This window comes from Microtus pennsylvanicus, chromosome 12, assembly GCF_037038515.1.
Source record: "Microtus pennsylvanicus isolate mMicPen1 chromosome 12, mMicPen1.hap1, whole genome shotgun sequence".
In the NCBI taxonomy this organism is placed as follows: domain Eukaryota; kingdom Metazoa; phylum Chordata; class Mammalia; order Rodentia; family Cricetidae; genus Microtus; species Microtus pennsylvanicus.
In genome coordinates this window covers 26,275,449-26,294,461 of record NC_134590.1, presented here as the reverse complement: position 1 = coordinate 26,294,461, position 19,013 = coordinate 26,275,449, and the positions used below count along the sequence as shown (strand labels likewise).

General features: G+C 40.3%; 2 protein-coding genes across 10 annotated transcripts in view; one reads left to right on the top strand and one right to left on the bottom strand.

Moving 5' to 3' along the window:
• Positions 1 to 4,351, top strand: part of Tmem165 (transmembrane protein 165) — a 28,352-nt gene extending 24,001 nt beyond the window's left edge. The window contains exons 5-6 of the mRNA XM_075942971.1: positions 2,692 to 2,797; positions 3,557 to 4,351. Of these exons, the coding sequence (XP_075799086.1) occupies positions 2,692 to 2,797; positions 3,557 to 3,633 (183 nt within the window). The 3' untranslated portion in view covers positions 3,634 to 4,351. The remainder of the gene's footprint in view (positions 1 to 2,691; positions 2,798 to 3,556) is intronic.
• A 3,249-nt stretch (positions 4,352 to 7,600) lies between these two features.
• Positions 7,601 to 19,013, bottom strand: part of Clock (clock circadian regulator) — an 82,280-nt gene continuing 70,867 nt past the window's right edge. For all 9 annotated transcript variants that reach the window (XM_075942961.1, XM_075942962.1, XM_075942965.1 and 6 more), the window contains 2 exons: positions 14,930 to 15,185; positions 7,601 to 12,272 (listed from right to left, as the gene is read on the bottom strand). In XM_075942961.1, the coding sequence (XP_075799076.1) occupies positions 12,090 to 12,272; positions 14,930 to 15,185 (439 nt within the window). In that variant the 3' untranslated portion in view covers positions 7,601 to 12,089. The remainder of the gene's footprint in view (positions 12,273 to 14,929; positions 15,186 to 19,013) is intronic.

Below are 19,013 nucleotides of genomic sequence, written 5' to 3'. Positions count from 1 at the left end.
AAGTCAGCCTGTCTTCTGCGGGTGCCCTTGGGCACACATATTTTAAAGACCTATCAGTTTGCTACTGGGAGGAGGGAGGATGTTTGATGTCATCTTATATGAGATGCCAGTTTGTGTTCACAGATGCTGATGTCCTGGGGAGCTGCATGCTCTTGATCTTAAGTTGTATCAGTTATATTATTTTACACTGAAACATTTAAATCCTGGGAATGTCTCTCTGAAAGATCACATTCCTAGGGGGCATACACCTTTAATCCTAGCACTCAGGAGGCAAAGGCAGGAATCTTGGTGGTTCAGGGCCAGCCGGTTCTACAAAGAGAATTCCAGGACAGCCAGAGCTGTAACACAAACCTGTCTCAAAAAAACAAAAATGTTCCTTACCATAGTCCTCCAGCTTAAAATAGAAAGCATTTCCAGGCCAGGACTGAGATTACACGGAAAGAAGCCTAAGAATGCTTTATTTAGAGATGGGAAAAAGGATCTCTTATTATTTGATTCTCATAAAACAACCTTTTAAAATGCTCCTTAATGGCTATGTCCTGTCTCCTCTTGGATGTCAGAATTGGGCCTTGAAAATGAGCTGTGGTGGAAGCTCTGCGGGTCAGCTGGTACCTGCAGTTACCACTGCGTGGGATACATAGGGTGTCTAGCAGCTCCCAACACAGCACTCCATGTCAGCACTACTCTCCGTCTCTGTGTGAATCATGTGGTTTGGCTTTTAAAGGAGCATTTTTTCAGTCTTTGTTAAAATGACTTTATTTAACCCACTGATTTTTTTTTTTAAGTACCATTTTATTTTCACATGGAATGAGGCAGTTGTCTGGGGTAGCAGTTTGGTGGTAGTGCGTTCTCTGGTCCATGTCAGGCTGTCTGAGTCCTGACTATACATGCTACCTTCTCACTCCCAGCAGCTGGCTGCTGACCGGTTGCTCAGCTTTCTTCACCCCCAGCAACCACAGTGCGATCTTGGACCCCACCTGATGCCTTCATGGCGCCCACCTTCTCACCTTTCTCCTAGCTGAGTTTTTGGAGCATTTTTGCATTACTCCCTCCACTGTCTGTAGGGTCCTTCTGTCGCATATCTCACTCTCTTTCCAGAGTTCGGGAGCATGGTTATGGTTGGTTAAGAGGACCACTCTACTACCACCCAACTGCTCACCTCACAGGGTGGGATGGTTAATCTGTTATCAACTTGAGATCTTAGAGTCACCTGAGAATTATGCTGACTAGATTAGGGTGAAAGATCCTACTTGGGGGTGGAGGCACCATTCCCTGGTTTAGGAATGAGGAAGTGAGTTGGACACAAGCATTCATCACTGCTTCTTAATTGTGGATACTAGTGACCACTGCCTCAAGTTCTTGCTTTCTTACCGTCTACCATGATGAACTGTTCTCTTGAGCTGTGAACCCAAATAAACTCACCATCCTTAAGTTGCCTTTCCCAGTTTATTGGACATCACAGATGTTCACCTGTTGAGGCCAACTACTGGGTAGTTTTCATCCTGTTAATTACATCATGGTCAACTTGTCCATACTTTTTTCCTATGAGTTTTTCTGTGCTCCCTCAGGTGACGTTATTATCAAATTTGGCCTTTTTTATAAAGGACAATTGCTTTAGCTGACCTTGAACCTCAGGCAGTCCTCTTACCGGAGCCTCCCTTGAGTTGAGATTACAAGTGTGCTGTGCCTAGCTTTCAGCTGAATACACCCTACTTTTCACTTGCCAGCTCCCATAATTCATTCCTCTGCTCCTTTAAAAACATATTTAATGTACTGTGAGCCTGTGTATGACAACGTGTATGTGGGTGCTTGTAGAAGCCAGAAGAGGGCACTGAATTCCCTGGAAACCGAGTTACAGGCAGTAGTGTGCCTGCCACCCGACATGATGAGAAAGAATTCTGGTCCTCAAGAAGAGCAACGAATATTACTAACCGCTGAACTGTCCTCCAGTCTTACCACACCAGTGTTACCATGTCTATTCAGTTACTAGTTTGTCACACCTGATGCCTTCGTGGCATCCATGTGCGTTTCCACTCACCTGCTTTTCTCGTCTTCGTCTCCTGCCCCAGTCCAGGCATCACTGCTTCTCCTTTGAAAGCAGAAACCCACTTGTGTTAAAACCAGTCAGTATCTCAAGACAGGGAAGTGTTCATAGGGATCCCTTGTAGCTAGGGACTGAACCTTGGCCTCTGAAACAGAAGTCAGGTGCCAACCTACACTCCATCCCTGGCTCTCAGCCTTCCTGTCATATTCCTCAGGGCCTCCTCACTGTTTGTAGAAACTTTACTCCAGTGCTCTATTGTTCCTCTTCCCCGAGAGATACATGGGGTTCTTACCTATTCTCCTGGGCTGTCTTTTCTGGGGGCTTTCACTGCTCCCCCAATTTGATACCTTCTAGCTCATTCTGGTATTTATTCCTTACTTTGAGCTAAATCCACAAAGGCAGGACTTCTGCTCTCAGCAACACAGCAATATTGTACCATACAGGATTTCAGTATTCAGATCTAGCCTTGTATTGTCCACATTCCTTGAAGCAGCTATTTTCTGTTTCATAAAGTTAGAGCATATCTGGACTTTTCTAAGTGTTTATGATGCTATGTGGTTCATGATCCATTTTCAGTTCTACTTAATACTGATGTTTCTCAAACAGCATCTCCAACTTAAATTAACACTAGCTCCATCTGCTTCCAGGATCCCTATGGTGTAGCAGTGGGTGGAACAGTGGGACACTGTTTATGCACTGGATTGGCAGTAATTGGAGGAAGGATGATAGCACAAAAAATATCTGTTAGAACAGGTAAGGTCTCTTTAAAATGCAAACGTGTTCTAATGCTTGAAAATCAGACATAACAGAAATGGATGCTAGCTTTGCTCATCTCTCTAGAGACACCTGGTCTTCATGCTCATCACTCAGACCTGTGTGTACATTACCTGCTTCTGCAAACTGACTTTTCTCATGTATACAAGTTAGTTAAATTACAAATTTACCAAAACATGGCCAAACTCAGCTTCTAAGCCAGTGAAAAACCCACTGGCCTGAAGTATGTTTATGATAGGCAGGTCCTGTGTGAGACTTGACCATTTTCAACCTTTTGTTGTTGTTTTTCAAGATAGGGTTCCCCTCTAACAGCCCTAGCTGTCCTGGAACTAGCTCTTGTAGTCCAGGCTGGCCTTGAACTCAGAGGTCGGCCTGCCTCTGCTCCCGAGTGCTAGGATTAAAAGCGTGTGCCACCACCGCCCAGCTCCACCATTTTCAGCCTTTGAAGGCGGTTTGGGGTCTGAGGCTTGTGGGCATCATCTGTCAGGCTTGGCAACAGCACCTTTATATGCTAAGCCATCCTACTGCCCTGATTTATACAACTGCTGCTTGCCAACACTTTCACTTAATTCTTGCTCTAAGTAGTGTGCAAAGAAAGTTCTGCTTGTCAGGTAAGAATGAGAATCAGGAATGCTGGGCCACTGACAGTTTAGTCGTGTGAGAGTGGAGAACAAACGGTTTGTTAGCAGTGTCACGGTGGAAGACATGCCGCCTCACTCACCTCTCTCTCTTTTCCAGTGACAATCATAGGAGGCATCGTTTTCCTGGCGTTTGCATTTTCTGCACTATTTATAAGTCCAGACTCTGGTTTTTAAAAAGCTCTTCATGTGTGCTCAGCTTAAGATATGCAACTTTCTGTACATAGTGTACATTACAACTAAAAGTAATGGAAAACACTGTATTTTGTAGTATTAATTTGTAAGTTTGACCCATTTAATGAAGTATTATGTCCAAAAGAGATAATCATTGATTCTAGTTGTAAAGAATTTAGAAGTCTGACTTCTAAGTGTGGGTTTTTTCTCCAGCCTAATTATGTTAACACCTCAGCCCTTAGGTCTGTTCTGCTACATGTGTCCACTTGAGGTTTTTTGCAGCATGACCCTTTTATAAATACAATTTCTCCTTGGACACTGGGATGTTTATATATATATATATATATATATATATATATATATATGTATGTATGTATGTATATCTTAAACATTTCCTTGGGGGAAAAATGAAATATTTCTACTTTTAAAACCATATTCCTGAGCCAGTATAGTAATCAGTAGTTTTGTCTTTTGGGAATTAGGATTAAAGAGAGAAATAAGGTTTACTGTTGTATTAGTAACATGCTGTAAGAGTTGTTGGCTAGGTCCATTCTCCCTATTTTTTTTTTAATTGGGTAAGATACCCAATATAAAAATAGTCAATATTTGACAACATGGACTTACCAAGTTAAAAGCGAATACTATGAATGTATTCCTATTTTTTCTATACTGAATAAACAATGTAACAGATACAATGTAAATAAAAGTGGTATGACTAGTATTTGGTTTTCCTTGTGTGTTATACAAAATACTTTATAACTTACCAAAGTAGTAGTAGTATTTCCTATTTATTTTATTTACATTCTGTTATTTCCAAGAACTACTATGCAGTTTATTTCAGAGTCTGAAGTCATCCCTTGATCACAGCAATCTCAGTAGTCACTCAAGAGTGTGTTCTGACGATACTGTGCTTCCAACGTGTACTCTAGTATAACGTGGGAGCACTGCCATTAATAGTATCTGTAAGTGTGAAGGCTGGTTCCTTTATGGAAATGTTCAGGTAACCCTGTGTGGAACATGATAGAACAATGGATTTACTGAGCGATGACAGATGTCAACAATGTAATTTGAGGCTATTGTGAAGAACCAGCTAAGTCACCTAACACTTTAATGAAAATTGTTGAAAGTTACTTTTTAGTTGTTAGCTCTTCTTCTAAATATTGTTAAACAGCAAATACTGATGAATTCTTTTCTGCAAGCTTTTAAGGAGTTTTCTGATTCCATAAAAACTGTAGCACTAAAGGACAGAAAAACAGCTTCCATGAATTATAGCAAACACTTTAGAGAAACCCTCATCCTGTCCCACACTGCACCTTCTATGAGTAGACCCGTGCAGCTGTGGAAAGCAGCCAGCAGTGGAGCCCAGGACTTCTACATGAGTAGACCCGTGCAGCTGGGGAGCCCCAGGACTTCTACATGAGTAGACCCGTGCAGCTGTGGAGAGCAGCCAGCAGTGGAGCCCCAGGACTGGGTGAGGGTGAGCACTGAGCATAACTGCTGAGAAAGCAGTCTTGTACCAGAAGGACATTGTTTCTCTAAGTGGTAATTAAAATGTAAGCTACAAGGCAAACACTGCTAGCACAATTAGGCCCCACTGTTGAATAAAGAAAGGAAAATGTCACTGACAGATTTAAAAACATTTAATAGTCTTTCTGTAAATCAAATGTGACTCTTACATGTTATGTCTACAGAAAGCAGGTAATTCATACTGAGAAGCAGCACTGAGGTATTCTTTATTTTTAAAACTGAAGGAAACAAAGTTTGGATCTAATTATTTTGACATTAAAACAAAAACAGAAAGTCCATTGCTACTGCTTGGCTCTTTTGCTGTAATTTTTGATTCTGAATACATTACAGGCGTCTATGGAAAAGAGCGTTCTGATAGTACATGGAGATGTAGGTAGAGCCTGTGCTCATACAGCAAGAGGCCTGAGTGAAGGCATGCTGGCAACACAGTTTTACCTCTTAAGAAGGAACTTTGATAACCAAGGATAACCAATTGTATCAAACTCAACTAAAATGGCAATATTCAGCTGGTAACAGGAGTCCATATTTTAGTCAATACTGTTTTCCAAATGTAGCTTATGAAAACCAGGGAACCTAATATAGCACCATTGAAACCATTCATTACCCATCGTTTGTGGAGTTCAGGGTTTTGGCAAAAGGGTAATACCTGAAAGAATGCCAGTCTTTTCTAATAACTGAATTTATCTCAATGAACTGTTTACTTGGAGGGGGGGTGTTCTTATCTGGAGGTCAGCAGCCATGTGTATCTCTCCCTCGAGAGCCGGAAATGATGAGCTATGTCTACTGTTTTCATTTAAACCCAGAACCAAGCAGTAAGGACAGCAATGTCAAGAACAGCACAGCAAGAACCACAGAGAACAGCAAAGAATCTGGTGCATGTTTATACAACCACTAACTGATTTAACAAAGTTTACAAAGATAAAACATATATATATATATTTTTTGCACTAACTGGTTTTAATACAGCACTAATTGAACTTGTCTTTGGGCTTCACTCCTTACACAGGGTGAATGTAAAAGTGCTATACTAGAGCTTTCCCCAACTGAAGCCACAATAAAATAGATTTCAAAATAACTTTAGAATGGTTTCAAAATTCCAGTTGTTTTGGCTGATACATCCAGTGTTTAATCAGGAACTTTTTGAGGGTAATGTTTTTGCTTGAAGGTGTCAACTTCAAGATAACAGCTTTTCCTATTTTTTAGGTTTGTCGTATTCTTAAAACCGTTGTCAGCAATAAACTTGAACCAGTACTCAAACACAAACAATTTGAATGTCATTTCTTAAAGCAATGTCACAGTTTTCTCTGATTTAAAAGCATGTATCTAAAAATGGTGTATTTTCAACTTACTCTCCTCAGAGTTAAACATCTTTTAGAGAATTAAACTCAGTTTGTCTGATTGTATTTTAACTACTGTTCTCCAAGGGGTCCCTGTGAGTTCGACCCTACCTGTGGGACTCCAAAGCCACAATGAGAGTACTATGGGAGGACTATATCCCACAGGTCAGGTGAACAGGAAGGATCCTCACGGAGCGAGGCCTCCCATGTTCAAGCACCGCTTTACTAGTCAGTGCTGGCTATGGAAATTTAAAGATAATCTTTAACTTTTTAAAGAGTTTTCAGTATGCATACATTGTGTAACTATTTGTATGGACTCAATATATGGAAATAATGATGCCAGCCATTAAAAGGTACTATTTTGCTAGCATTTACCCAGATGGGTAAAAACAAAGGCAGCGTGTAACATGTGCCCTTGCTTCGGTCATACTGGCCTTTGACTGTGTCGGGGAAGTACCCATATACAAAGTGCCCATGAAACACTGAAGGCAACAAGTGACACTAGAGAAAGGTTGGAGTAATGTAATAAAGCAGAGCTGAAAGGAGTTACCTTTGAAAATTTTTTCTTAAATGAGTTCAGAGCAGGAGGAAGTGCAGGGATGTCCAGGCTGACCCACCACTGCCATCCTGATGTACAATGGGTTTCAGTTTTCTGTCAGTGGAGAGTCACTGGGGGCAGGGTAACAACTGCTGCCCCAAATAAGACCCAAGAGCAAGATAATGATGCAAAACAAAACTGACCATAAATTAAATACAGGAGACCAAATGTAGATAAACAAATATAAATAAATACATAGCCATTTTATTTAAGAAACCCAGAGAACTGCGTTCGGAACAAGTTCCTTCCAACCACTTCTAAGACCTCCTATAACTACTTCCTATGGTGATTGTCGCTTAGTTCAGCACCTCAGTGTTTGCTGGTGGTGTTGATGGGGTCTCAATAGTCTCCACAAACTATATACAAATACAACCTATTTCTCTAGAACATTTTCCTGGGAAAACCCAGCAACTTAGAAAGTATTGTTAAATACTCATCTTTCAAAGTATTATTATTTCGGGAAAACAAGGAATGTAGTGTTATGACAACAGAAAAAATATGCAAACAGTCACGTGGAAAAAAGAATTTTAATTTTTAAATATATACTTTTGCGTAATTTCTGGTGAGCTATTCAACACTGTTTGAAATATCCTGAATTAGTAAGTCTACCAACAAAATTTACCTCCAGTGTTTCCACAGGAGACATTAAAATAAGACCAAATTATAGTTTTCTTCAACCAAAGCAGTCGTTCTCAGTCTTTTTTGTGCAAAAATATTACAAGAGCAACTCAAGTGGGAACGCTGAAATGACATGCCAACATTTCAGGGCACATTTAAAACACTCAATAATTCTTGAAATTACCGTATCCTAAAATATTACTACCAACCGTTGATAGATTAGTTCTGTGTATCTACTCAAGACAGATGCATATTTTCCTAGACCTCTGAAAACAAACAGGCTCATTGGTCTCTTTTGGTGTCCACACAATAGGCAAGATAGGTTTACAATAGTGTTTAAATGAACTATGCATCTACAATCTCCTGACTCCACCACATTCAAAACAAAAGTCAGAGTTTATTTGGCTACCTTGAAATCACTCCCATAAACCTGCTACGGTTCACTGGATCTAAACATTTCTCAGAAATGTGTCATTTATAATTTCACCTAAGTGATGATTAGGGGATCCTTTAAAAATGGTTAATGCCTAAGATACAAACTTTATCTAAATGAATAATTGCAATAAAGTGCTTTATTACCTTTCAAAATGATGCTTTTAGACTGTGGTATGTTGATCTAAGTGTGTGCTATTCCTCCCATAAAGGATCCCCAGGCATGAGAGTCTGGTCTCACCTGTCTCAGAAAGCAGCAGCACTATCTTTTGGTAGGTAGGCTGACAATAGGCACATTACCCATGCGGATGAGGCTGTACTAGGGCTATGGCAAAGGGGGGGATTAGAAAAGTGGGAGGCAGGTGGAGGGTTCCTACTATACTCATAGTTATATACAAATATATTAAATATGCTATAAAAATAGTCAACTCTTTTCCTTTGCATTTACTTCAGAAGCTCCTCTTAGAAGAGTGTTCACTCAATCCAGACAAACGTAAAAGATTTCTTTCTCTAATCACTATGAAAATGGCAAGTGCCTTTGTGCTGTTTCTTCTCCACCACTGAAGAGTTCCAGTCAGCTTACTCCTGGCTATATGCCCTCAGCAATATTAATATCCAGTGTTTATACCTTCCATGTGGACTCTGTGGTACTAAGAACAGGACCACAGGTACTGGAAAGGTGATAAGCTTGAACGCTTTTTACACAAATGCTTACCAACAAACTAATCACCATACAGAAAAAATACTAAAAATGCTATCTGCGTTCCACTTTTTAAAAAAATCCTTAATGTAGTGGAAACATTTTAAGCACACAGTAATATCCAAGTGAAAAGAATCTACCTTTGTAGACTACTACTTTAAGGGTCCCTTTCTAAGGCTTGAGCAAGGGCTCATCTCCCTCCACACGATGCCCTTTATACAGCTGGACTGCTTCAGTGCTCCCAACTAACTTCAAGAGACTGCTTTAAGGCAACAGCCAACTACAGCACACAACTCAAACACACACTAGTTTGCACAGTTTTCTATCACAAACTATTCAAAAACACAGGCGTTCTTTTATTAGTACATTCCTAAGCCATGTCTATGCGACAGCAGAGCTCAGCACTCTAGAGCTTGGGGAAGGGCCTGTAGTGCTCAGTTGTATGCAGCCCCTCCATAGTTACTACTCTAAGGAAGAAAAGAGGAGTACTTCCCAATGTCTAGGCTCTGGGCTAACGCCAGCCTCAAGAGCAGCTTTGTGCTGTACTGTTCTCATCCCATACCGTCAGCAACACTCCATGCAGAAGCAGCCCAGAGCAAGGTACCTGCAGGGCAACGAGAACCTATCTGACCCGCACCCGGACAATTTCTTAACTAAAAAGTGCTGCCCAGAATCCAAATTTTAAAGAAAAATGAATCCCCATGAAATAGAGTAGGGGACATTAAACTTTATAAGAAGCTGAGAAGTGTTTCTATTTGGTATCTTTTCATAATTTAGATTTTAGATTTAGGTTTCAGTCAATAACTTTGGCTATAGAAATGAAGAGCAGGGAACAGATCAACCTTCATCAGAATGCTGAAGTCTATATGTAGGATACAGACAGGGACAGTTTGCCATCAGGGAAAGCAAGAATTAAGGAGCTGAGAGGCAGTTGGTGCTGACAAGTGTTGCCCAGCACTGCGCTCCACATGGACACCTAAGTTAGTGGCTTGGTGCTCCTTTATCAACTGCTTTGAAGCAGGAAGATAAACTGTGGAGAACAACAAGAATTACATAATTAGTACATTGTATCTCCTGTTAGCTAAATCCTTATCACTAGGTATTGCCTAAAAGTAAATGAGGCACAACTCAGATGACATGGAATGGCATAAGATCAAGAAGGCAATTTGGAAGGGGAGAAAAGCAGTGTGGGTGCTCTATTTCTCATTAATTTCATCACGTGTGTATAAGCTTACATATACATACATGTGTTCTCCCCGCTCTTCGGGTGTCCGTGTGAGCGTCAACTAGAAGACTGATATGTCGGTTACTGACTGGTATCTAGCCACGATTCTTTGCAGAAGGGTAGGTACCAATTTTCTTTGGTTGTGTTCTTTTTCACCACTAACTTTCTAACTTAACTGCAGCCAGGTAAACAGGAAAACAAAGACATAACATACTTAAGGATGACAACAAAGCTGAGGACAGATAACTGACTCCGTGTTCCCCAGAGCCCTTATCTAGGAATTCTGCGTTAGGTTATTTTCACTGCTGAGAACCTCTGCTTAGCAGCCTCACCCGGTACACACTTTCTTCTAAGGTCAATTCTAATTTGCCACACTTGTCTTCCCTTTTCCCAGTAATGTTTTATATTCTATTTTCTATTTCTCTTTTGTTCTATAATTGAAAATTTCATTATTAGTACCATAAAATCTAAAAAAAAATGCTTTTTAAAATCTATGTAACTTCGTTGGAGTTTATTACCTGTAGAGTATGATATTGCCAGATGAAATCTTAATTCATGTCTAGAAAGCATGTGAGTTACAGTCGTGGTTTGACAAAGGTTAAAGGCAATTCCTACCCTTCCTCTGAGCAAGTGTTTACCAGTAATTCTTAAAGGACTATTTAGCCTTAAAGGAAGAAACAATTTGGAAATAAATTTGGGATCACATTAACAACCGTGATCCTATTCAGGTGGCCCATGAGACGTAGCAGTTTTCATGGGAACTTGAGAATGACACTGAGACCCACATGCTGCTAAAAATGTACTAAGGTTTCAAAACTGCTACTGAAACCAGACAATGAGTTCAAGACGGTGAGTTATCACCTGAATTAAAATCAAGGCACTATGGGTTTTTCCCCCTCAAATAACCCTGAATCATTTTGACTAAAAGAAGCATTGAAATTTTTAAGGATAATAAAAAGATTCCAACAAATCCTAAAAGTTAAAATTCCCACCACTGAGAATGTTAAAAAGTGCCTAAAATGTTCTGTGTGCAAATTTGACTCTTATAACTGAAACATTCTTGAAATCACTTTCAGGCTTGTTGAAAACCATTTACATAAATATTCCAACTATGAAACATATCAAAATACATGATCAAACTCTCAACCAACCATCCAAAATAAAACAGTGCAATTCTATTTTCAAACATAATTAAAATAATGAAATAGGGATATTTCTGAATAAATGGAAATGTAGCAATAATTTAACCTGAAAAAAAATCCATTCCCAGCAGCACATTATATCTCACTGAACAAACTGTGACACCACAGCCAAAGCACGAACAAAAAGACTTGTGCCCTGGAAAAGTGACTAGAACACTATTATGTTGTAAACAAAATGAAAAGGAGGCTGTTATCAGTTTGTACATGGTGTCAAAATCTAATGAAATGTACTCATACCTGTAAGGGACAGATAATGCTTTCATGCTGCGCAAAGAAGGTTTGTTCTCCATCCAGACACAGACACATCTATAGAGCATCTATACAGAGAATTCAAACCTGCACAACATTCTGAAAGGAATCACTGATCCATCATTATCTGAGCAGGGAGGAGAGTTTGGGGTGGGGACTACTTACTACTGGACTATCTTCATAGATCTAAGCAAACCCCTGGCAGTGGTGTGTCCTCTGTAACATTTGATACCAGGCACAGAACCACTAAAGCTACCAACACTGTCAGTGCTTTTCTGATTCAGTAAAGGTCAGGATAGTTGAGCTTGTTAACATTTGGCAATATACTCTTTCTCCATCAAAAAAATATCCGGGCAAAGAAACTGTCCGATTGGCTGTGTCCCTACAATCCCCCACTGGCTGGTATTTAATGTACGTCTGTAGCACTGGGCAGCATCTCCCTACCAACTAATCCAGGAACTGGAACACTCAAGACTACCCTCACAGAACTGCCAAACTTCTAACCGTATGTCATCTGAGTGACTTTCTGGCCATCCCCTTCCTCTCTAGTGTCAGAGAGGAAGTGTGTGTGCTACTGTGGCTGGACCTTGGGAGGGTCACTCAGACTGTCAGTCCTGTGCCGACTAAGCTGCTGCTGCTGCTGCTGAGGCTGGTGTTGCTGGTGATGCGACGGAGGGAAGGTGCTCTGTTGTAGAGGAAAGGCAGCAGAGAGGATGAGCTGAGCAGAAGGATTTCCATGGAGCAACCTAGGTGTCTACAAAACAAAAGGAGGATTATGCACATGATTTTATATCTTCACACTGTCCATTCACGTTGTCCACTGTCCACAGGGACAAGAACTTTAAATTCTCATTTTGTTCACTAATCTAAAAACTGGTTTTGGCAAACAGAAGCCTTACCTTCTTTCTGAAAGCATAATAAAATTTAATTCAAAGAATTTGTGCTGAGAATTTAATAGTATAAAATACTACTGTCTTGAGACAAACTGCATATTTTTATTTTATTTCCTCCAGGCCCGAATTTAGGCAGAAAAACTGGAGCACAGCTATGTCTGTATAAGACACGGATACTCCCTGGTCATACAGACAGTGCCATCTGCACATAGGTCTGCCTGCTGGTTAAGAACAAGACCAGAGTTAAAAAAAAAATCGCTCTGCCCATAAGTGCTTGTAATCCCAGTATGGGTGAGGTGGAGACAGGACGATCCCTGAGGCTCACTGGTCAGCCAACCTAGCCTAGTAAGGGAGCCCCAGGTTCCTATAAGGCCGTTTCAGAAAGACAAGGTAGACTAAGGAGCAAGACCTGAGGGCTGACTGCTGGCCTCCACACATTTGCACCTGCACACACTAGCGTCCCTCCCCCAACCGGAGTAGTCAGAAAAGCATAGGCCGTAAGTAGATTTGGTTAAATTGAGCTGGTCCACCTGCAGATGTTCTACTCCCACCCTCAGTACAAGTATCTATGATGCTGAGTTTGTACAAACATTATAGAAAAAAGGAGGGCACAGCTGGAGGCTGAAGTCCTATGTGGCCCCCTCCCCCAAACAGGGACTGGCCTACCATCACTAATCCACATGTCAGAATGTTTCTTTAGTCACGTTTTGACTCCTGGCTCACAAAAAGGGATTAGCTGAGACAGTGGGAGAATTTTCAAGTGAACAACTTCTGGAAGACAGCACACACTTACTGAGACATCCTTGAACTGAAACTAGTAACATTTGCAAATGTGTATGAAGAAAACCTATGTACTCAAGTCTAAGGACAGACTTAAACCGTGAGATGACGAAACTTGACAAGGACCTTACTTACAATTTTTCTTCTTGATTTGCTACCAGAAAAGTCTTGGTAAGTCAAATGGATTTATGGTATTTACTTCCCTGACTACAATCCAAGTACATTTTCAAACAGAGGTCCATTAGAAAAGCCAAATTATGTATTTATCAAAGTTCTTATGTTTGCGGTGGGGACAAGGAAGAAGAGGATGTTCATCTTATAAACATTTATTCTGTTTGTGTGTGCAACTATTAGGGTTCACATGTGGGGGTCATGGGACAGTTGTGGGAGTCAGTTCTCTCCTTTCACTATGTAGAAATCTGAGACTGAACATCAGGCTCAGAAGATAGTACCTTCACTTACTGAGCTGTCTCCCTGGTCCCAAACACTCCTTTTTAAAGGCCTGTCTTCTTTGATAGATTCAAAATACTAGACCTTAAGGCAAATCACATTTTTTAAAGCTTTGTTTAAATCTCACTGGAGATTTTATATGTAATATTGTATATTATATATGTGTGTGTATTTATATATTATCTAAATAATAGCCTAAGACTTGTTTTATTATTTATAACAATAGCTAACCCAGTTATTAATTTTAGTAGTTCAGACTTAAGTCCTGTGGGGGGTGACTCAGAAATATTTAAGCAATAAGGCTGTTTCAGTATTCCATGTTACCAAAATAAGAATTCCACCTAGCCCAGATGGCCTCTTGTAGAAAAAACACCAGATTCCCCAACACTAGAGTCTAGAAACCAGTTCTGTTGGTTCTTAGCTGAGGATCCTAACCCACGGGGACTTTCTTCTGGACCTATGGATAGGTTTATCCACATGGCATCTGGGTGGGTTTTGTCATTAATATGAATGTCTTACCACATTTGCCAGTATCATGGTCATCAATAATCAATGACAGCTAGCTATATACCTTACAGTGTTATGAAGTATAAACTATTACACCCAATGCATTAATGAGGTTTAACAAGTTTAAGTGCTATCGCAAAGGTCATGTGTATGTGGTATAGCAATTACTCAATTTGAGGGCATCCTAACTATAGAGCCTAAGTTCTAGTGACAAACTATACTGCACCTACAAGAAAATTTTAATAATCTGGCATGGTAGTGCATACCTGTAATCCCAGAATGCAGAAGCAGGAAGATCTGCATGAGTTCCAGGCCAGGCACAACAAACACAACAAAATCACAATCTAATAAAATTTTATCTGATGATTAAGGTAACTCCTAGGCTAAAAAAGGGATTCTTCTTGATGTACCTGCTCAGTGAAGAGTAGTTTGAAGGTATTAAGAAAATGGGGCTTTTTTATTAAATTCTTAAAATACTAGCCTGAGAGAGAAAATGGGCTTAATAAGTGATTTGATATGGTCAGGAAGTAGGCCACTTACTCTGGCCAGAAGTCCAGATAACTAGAAGTTTGGCTAGCCAAGGTTTTAAAAGCCTTCCAAGACTGAAGAAGAAAAGATAAAATAGCCTATTAGGACAAGCTTTCTATTTTTATAGATATTTAAATCCTACAAAAAGCCTTTACAGATTTTCCAGGTCTTTTACAAAGCTGTTCATTTATCATCTTGTTTGGTTATAAAATAGGCAATCAGCTCAAGGCGACTTCCCCATGGTGAGACTTACCTGTAAAAACTGCTGTGGTGGCTGGGTCAGCTGGGCCTGAGATGGTTGCTGAACTGCAGGAAGCTGCTGCTCTTGGGAGCTCTGCTGCTGTTGCTGCTGCTGCTGTTGTTGCTGCTGCTGCTGTTGCTGTTGTGTGGCAAAGGTTGGATAAGCAGTCACCACCTGACCCATAAGCATGGTACTTGGTACCATGACAGCCCCACAAGCTACAGGAGCAGTCACTAATTTGGTCACAAGTTGCTGACCTTGAGAAAATCTGTGAGAGAAAACAAAGAAATGGCATCAAAAGGACCAAGCATAACTCAAGTCAGCTAAATATTTATCTTAGATAATACCCAATGAAATGATTCATTTATTTTATAAAAGCATATGTTCCTAGTTTCTATTTTCAGAGATTCTCTTTGGAGACTAGGGATATAGTTTAGTGGCAGAGTGCTTGCTTGTATAGCATGTTGGGGTCGATCTCCAGCACCAAAAACAATTTTAAAGGGCTCTTTCTTGGTGTATGGGGGATATCAGTCAAACAAACAATACACACACACACACAGTTTGTAATATAAAACATTATAACAACAAAAACAGACACAGCAAAACAACTTTAAAAAATACTCATATTCAAGATAATGAAGGACCTGCCATGCCATATATAAAAATTAGTTCAAAATGAATAAAAGATCTAAACATAAGATATAAACTACAAAACTCTTAAGAAAAAAGGCACACAAGTTTCATGATGTTGGGCTTGGCAACAATATCACTATCAATGCCAAAAGCACAGGTAGGTAACATTAAATAAAAAATTAATTGGATGACATCAAGCTTAGCCAGACATATAAAGAACTCTTGCAATCAAACAACACTCAACACATTTAAAAACTGGACAAAAGTTAAACGTTTTTTCCAAAAAATACGAATAGCCAAGAGACACATAAAAAAAGTCCTCACTAGACCTAATCATTAGAGAAATGAAAATAAAATAGCGATGGAAAGCCATTGTGTGCCAGTCAGTTCACTATTATAGAAAAATTAACAGACTAGGAAAACTGTTGTCTTAATTTGCTTTCTATTGCTATGATAAAACACCAGGACCAAAAAGCAACATGAGGAGGAAAGGCTTTATCTGGCTTACAAAATCCCAAGTCACAGGCCACTGAGGGAAGCCAAGGCAGGAACAATGGAGGGAGGAACTGAAGTTAAGAGAACAGAGAAGCACCCTTTACGGGCTTCCTCATACAGCCCAGAACCATCTGCAGGGAACTGCACTGCCCCATAGGCAGGGCCCCTCCACATTAATCATTCTTCAAGAAATTGCCTACAGACAACAGGATAGAGCTATTCTGTTTTCTTAATTGAGATTCTTCTTCCTACTAACGCTAGCTTGTGTCACGTTGACAAAAACAAAACCAACTAACCCTAAACAGGACAACCCTGTAACAGTTCTTCAAAGAATTAAAAGAAGTCCATTTCTGAGCACTAAGTCAGAGAATGCAAAAGGCAGGAAGCTCACGAGGATGCTTTGTGCACAGCTGTAACTGACAGCAGCTGAGGTATGGAAGCAACCCAAGGATCCACTGGCAGAACGGTAAGGAAAATGCTACCTGTGTACAACATACAGAAGAACACTTGGCCTTAAAATGAATCTGATATCTGAAAACACAGATGAGCCCTGAGAATATTCTGTTCGGTGAAATACAAGTTACAAAAAGATAAATTACTGGGTAATTAATTTACACAAAGTATCTTTAGGCAGTCAAATTTATATAATCAGAAAACAGAATGGTGGTTGCCAAAAGCAACAGGCAGAAAGGTTAAGGAGTTGTTTAATGAGTTTCAATTTGGAAAGATAAAAAATGTTCTGAAGATGGTTGAGGGTGATAGCTGGAACCACGTGTGGATATACTTAAGGCCACAGGTCAGCACACTTTAAAATGGTTAACACATAGCCAGGTAGCAGTGCTGCATGCCTGTAATCACAGCACCTGGGAGGCAGAGGGAGGCAGATCTCAGGGTGAGCCTAGTCTATAAAGGGAGATCCAGGGCAGTCAGAGTTACACAGAGAAATCCTGTCTCAAAACAATAACAACAAACCCAAAATGCATGTGAATGGATGGTGAGGTAATCCAGACCTAAAAAGATGGATATGGTATGTACTCACTTATACTAGCTACAAACAAAGGATGTTGTGCCTATAGTTCACGATCCTAGAGAAGCTAAGTAACAAAGTGAACCCTAAGAAAAACATACATAGAACCACCTGGAAAGTTGAAATAGGCAAGATCGCCTGACGAAACTGGGAGCATGGGGGTGGGGGTGGGGAAAAAGGAGGGTGGAAGGGGAGGGGGAGAGAAGAACTTGAGGGACCAGGATAGTTGAGATGAAGGAAGGACAAAGATGAGAGCAAGGAAAGAGATATCTTGATTGAGGGAGCCATTATGGGGCTACCTTGCTCTAGAGAAATTCCCAGGAGTCCACAAGAATGACCCCAGCTAATACTCTAAGCAACAGAGGAGAAGGTGCCCAAACAGGCCTTGCCCTGTAGTCAGATTGATGACTATCTTAAATATCACCATAGAACCTTCATCCAGCAACTGATGGAAACAGAAGCAGAGACCCGCATCAGAGCACTGGACTGAGCTCCCAACGTCCAGTTTAAGAGTAGGAGGAATGAGAATATGAGCGAAGAGGTCAAGACCATGATGGGGTCACCCACTGAGACAGTTTACCTGAGCTAATGGGAGCTCACCAACTCCAGCCAGACAGGGAAGGAACCAGCATAGGTCAAACTAGTTAGTCCCTCTGAATGTAAGTGACAGTCACATGGCTGGGGCTGACTGTGGGGCCACTGATAGTGGCACCAGGATTTATCCCTACTGCATGTACTGGCTTTTTGGGAACCCATTCTCTTTGGATGGATACCTTGCTCAGCCTAGATATAATAGGGAGGGCCTTGACCTATCCCAAAGCAATGTGCCTTACCCTCTCTGTGAAGTGGATGGGGGGCGGTGGGGTGAGGGTAAGTGGACGGAATGGGAGGAGAGGAGGGAATGGGAACTTGGATTGGTATGTATAAGGAAAAAAGGATAGTTTTTTTAAAATAAAAAACTCCAAAATAAATAAATAAATGTTACTACAGAAGTTTTGTTGTCTATATTTTATCAATTAAAACTTTTAAATCTGTAAAAGTTTACTTTTTATAAAATGGCAAGATACTTAGGAGTTAAATATATGGTAAGCAGAGTTCAATGGCAAACAATTCATGAGAAAATTACAACTACTATAAAATCACCTTTAAAATATTTTACATTTATAGGAAAATTATACTCAAGGTTTTTATTTTATAAATGTAAGGAAAAGTGACATTTTAAAGGATAAATCAAAGTGAAATTTATCAATACACAATATTACTCATGGTCAGAATTGACTAGTTTCTCGTCTCTTGCATTCTCTGGTGACAGTATTCCTTCTGTTGGCCTTTCCCGTTTGCTGAAGTTCACTGCTAGCACTGATGACAAGGGAGTAGCCGACTGGGGCAGACATGAGAGAGCCACAGCACAAAAGCAGGAAGTCTACAGATGTGTGCTTTATTGCTAATACCATCCACACAACCAAAAAAGCGTTATTTCTGCAGTGCAAATGATTGAACCCCAGTCCTTTAAAGCCATGTTTCTTTATGACAAAGGCCAACAAGTTCTGACCACACTTTTCATTTGTTTACTTCAACCATAAAATTCATCTGTTCCCCTATAAAGTCTGCCAAATATTTATCACACCAAGTATATGCGAGCTGGTTATTCTCTTATTTTCATTAATGTCTCATTTCCTGTGGAAAGGAAATATCTATTGAAATATGTTCCCTCTTCCCGGGCTCCCCAAAATACAAGCCAGCTCATTCAGCTTGGGACCCCAGTGCTGCTCTCTTAATGCTTCACTACGACCCCAGCGGTATGGGGACAGAGCCCACTGAAGCTTTGTGTGACAGTGACTACAAAATGGGCTTCTGTATCTGACAGCCCAGCTCGGGATGAAAAATAAATTTTGATGTTATTCTGTTAAATCTTTAATATAAGTGATACAGTATTTACTT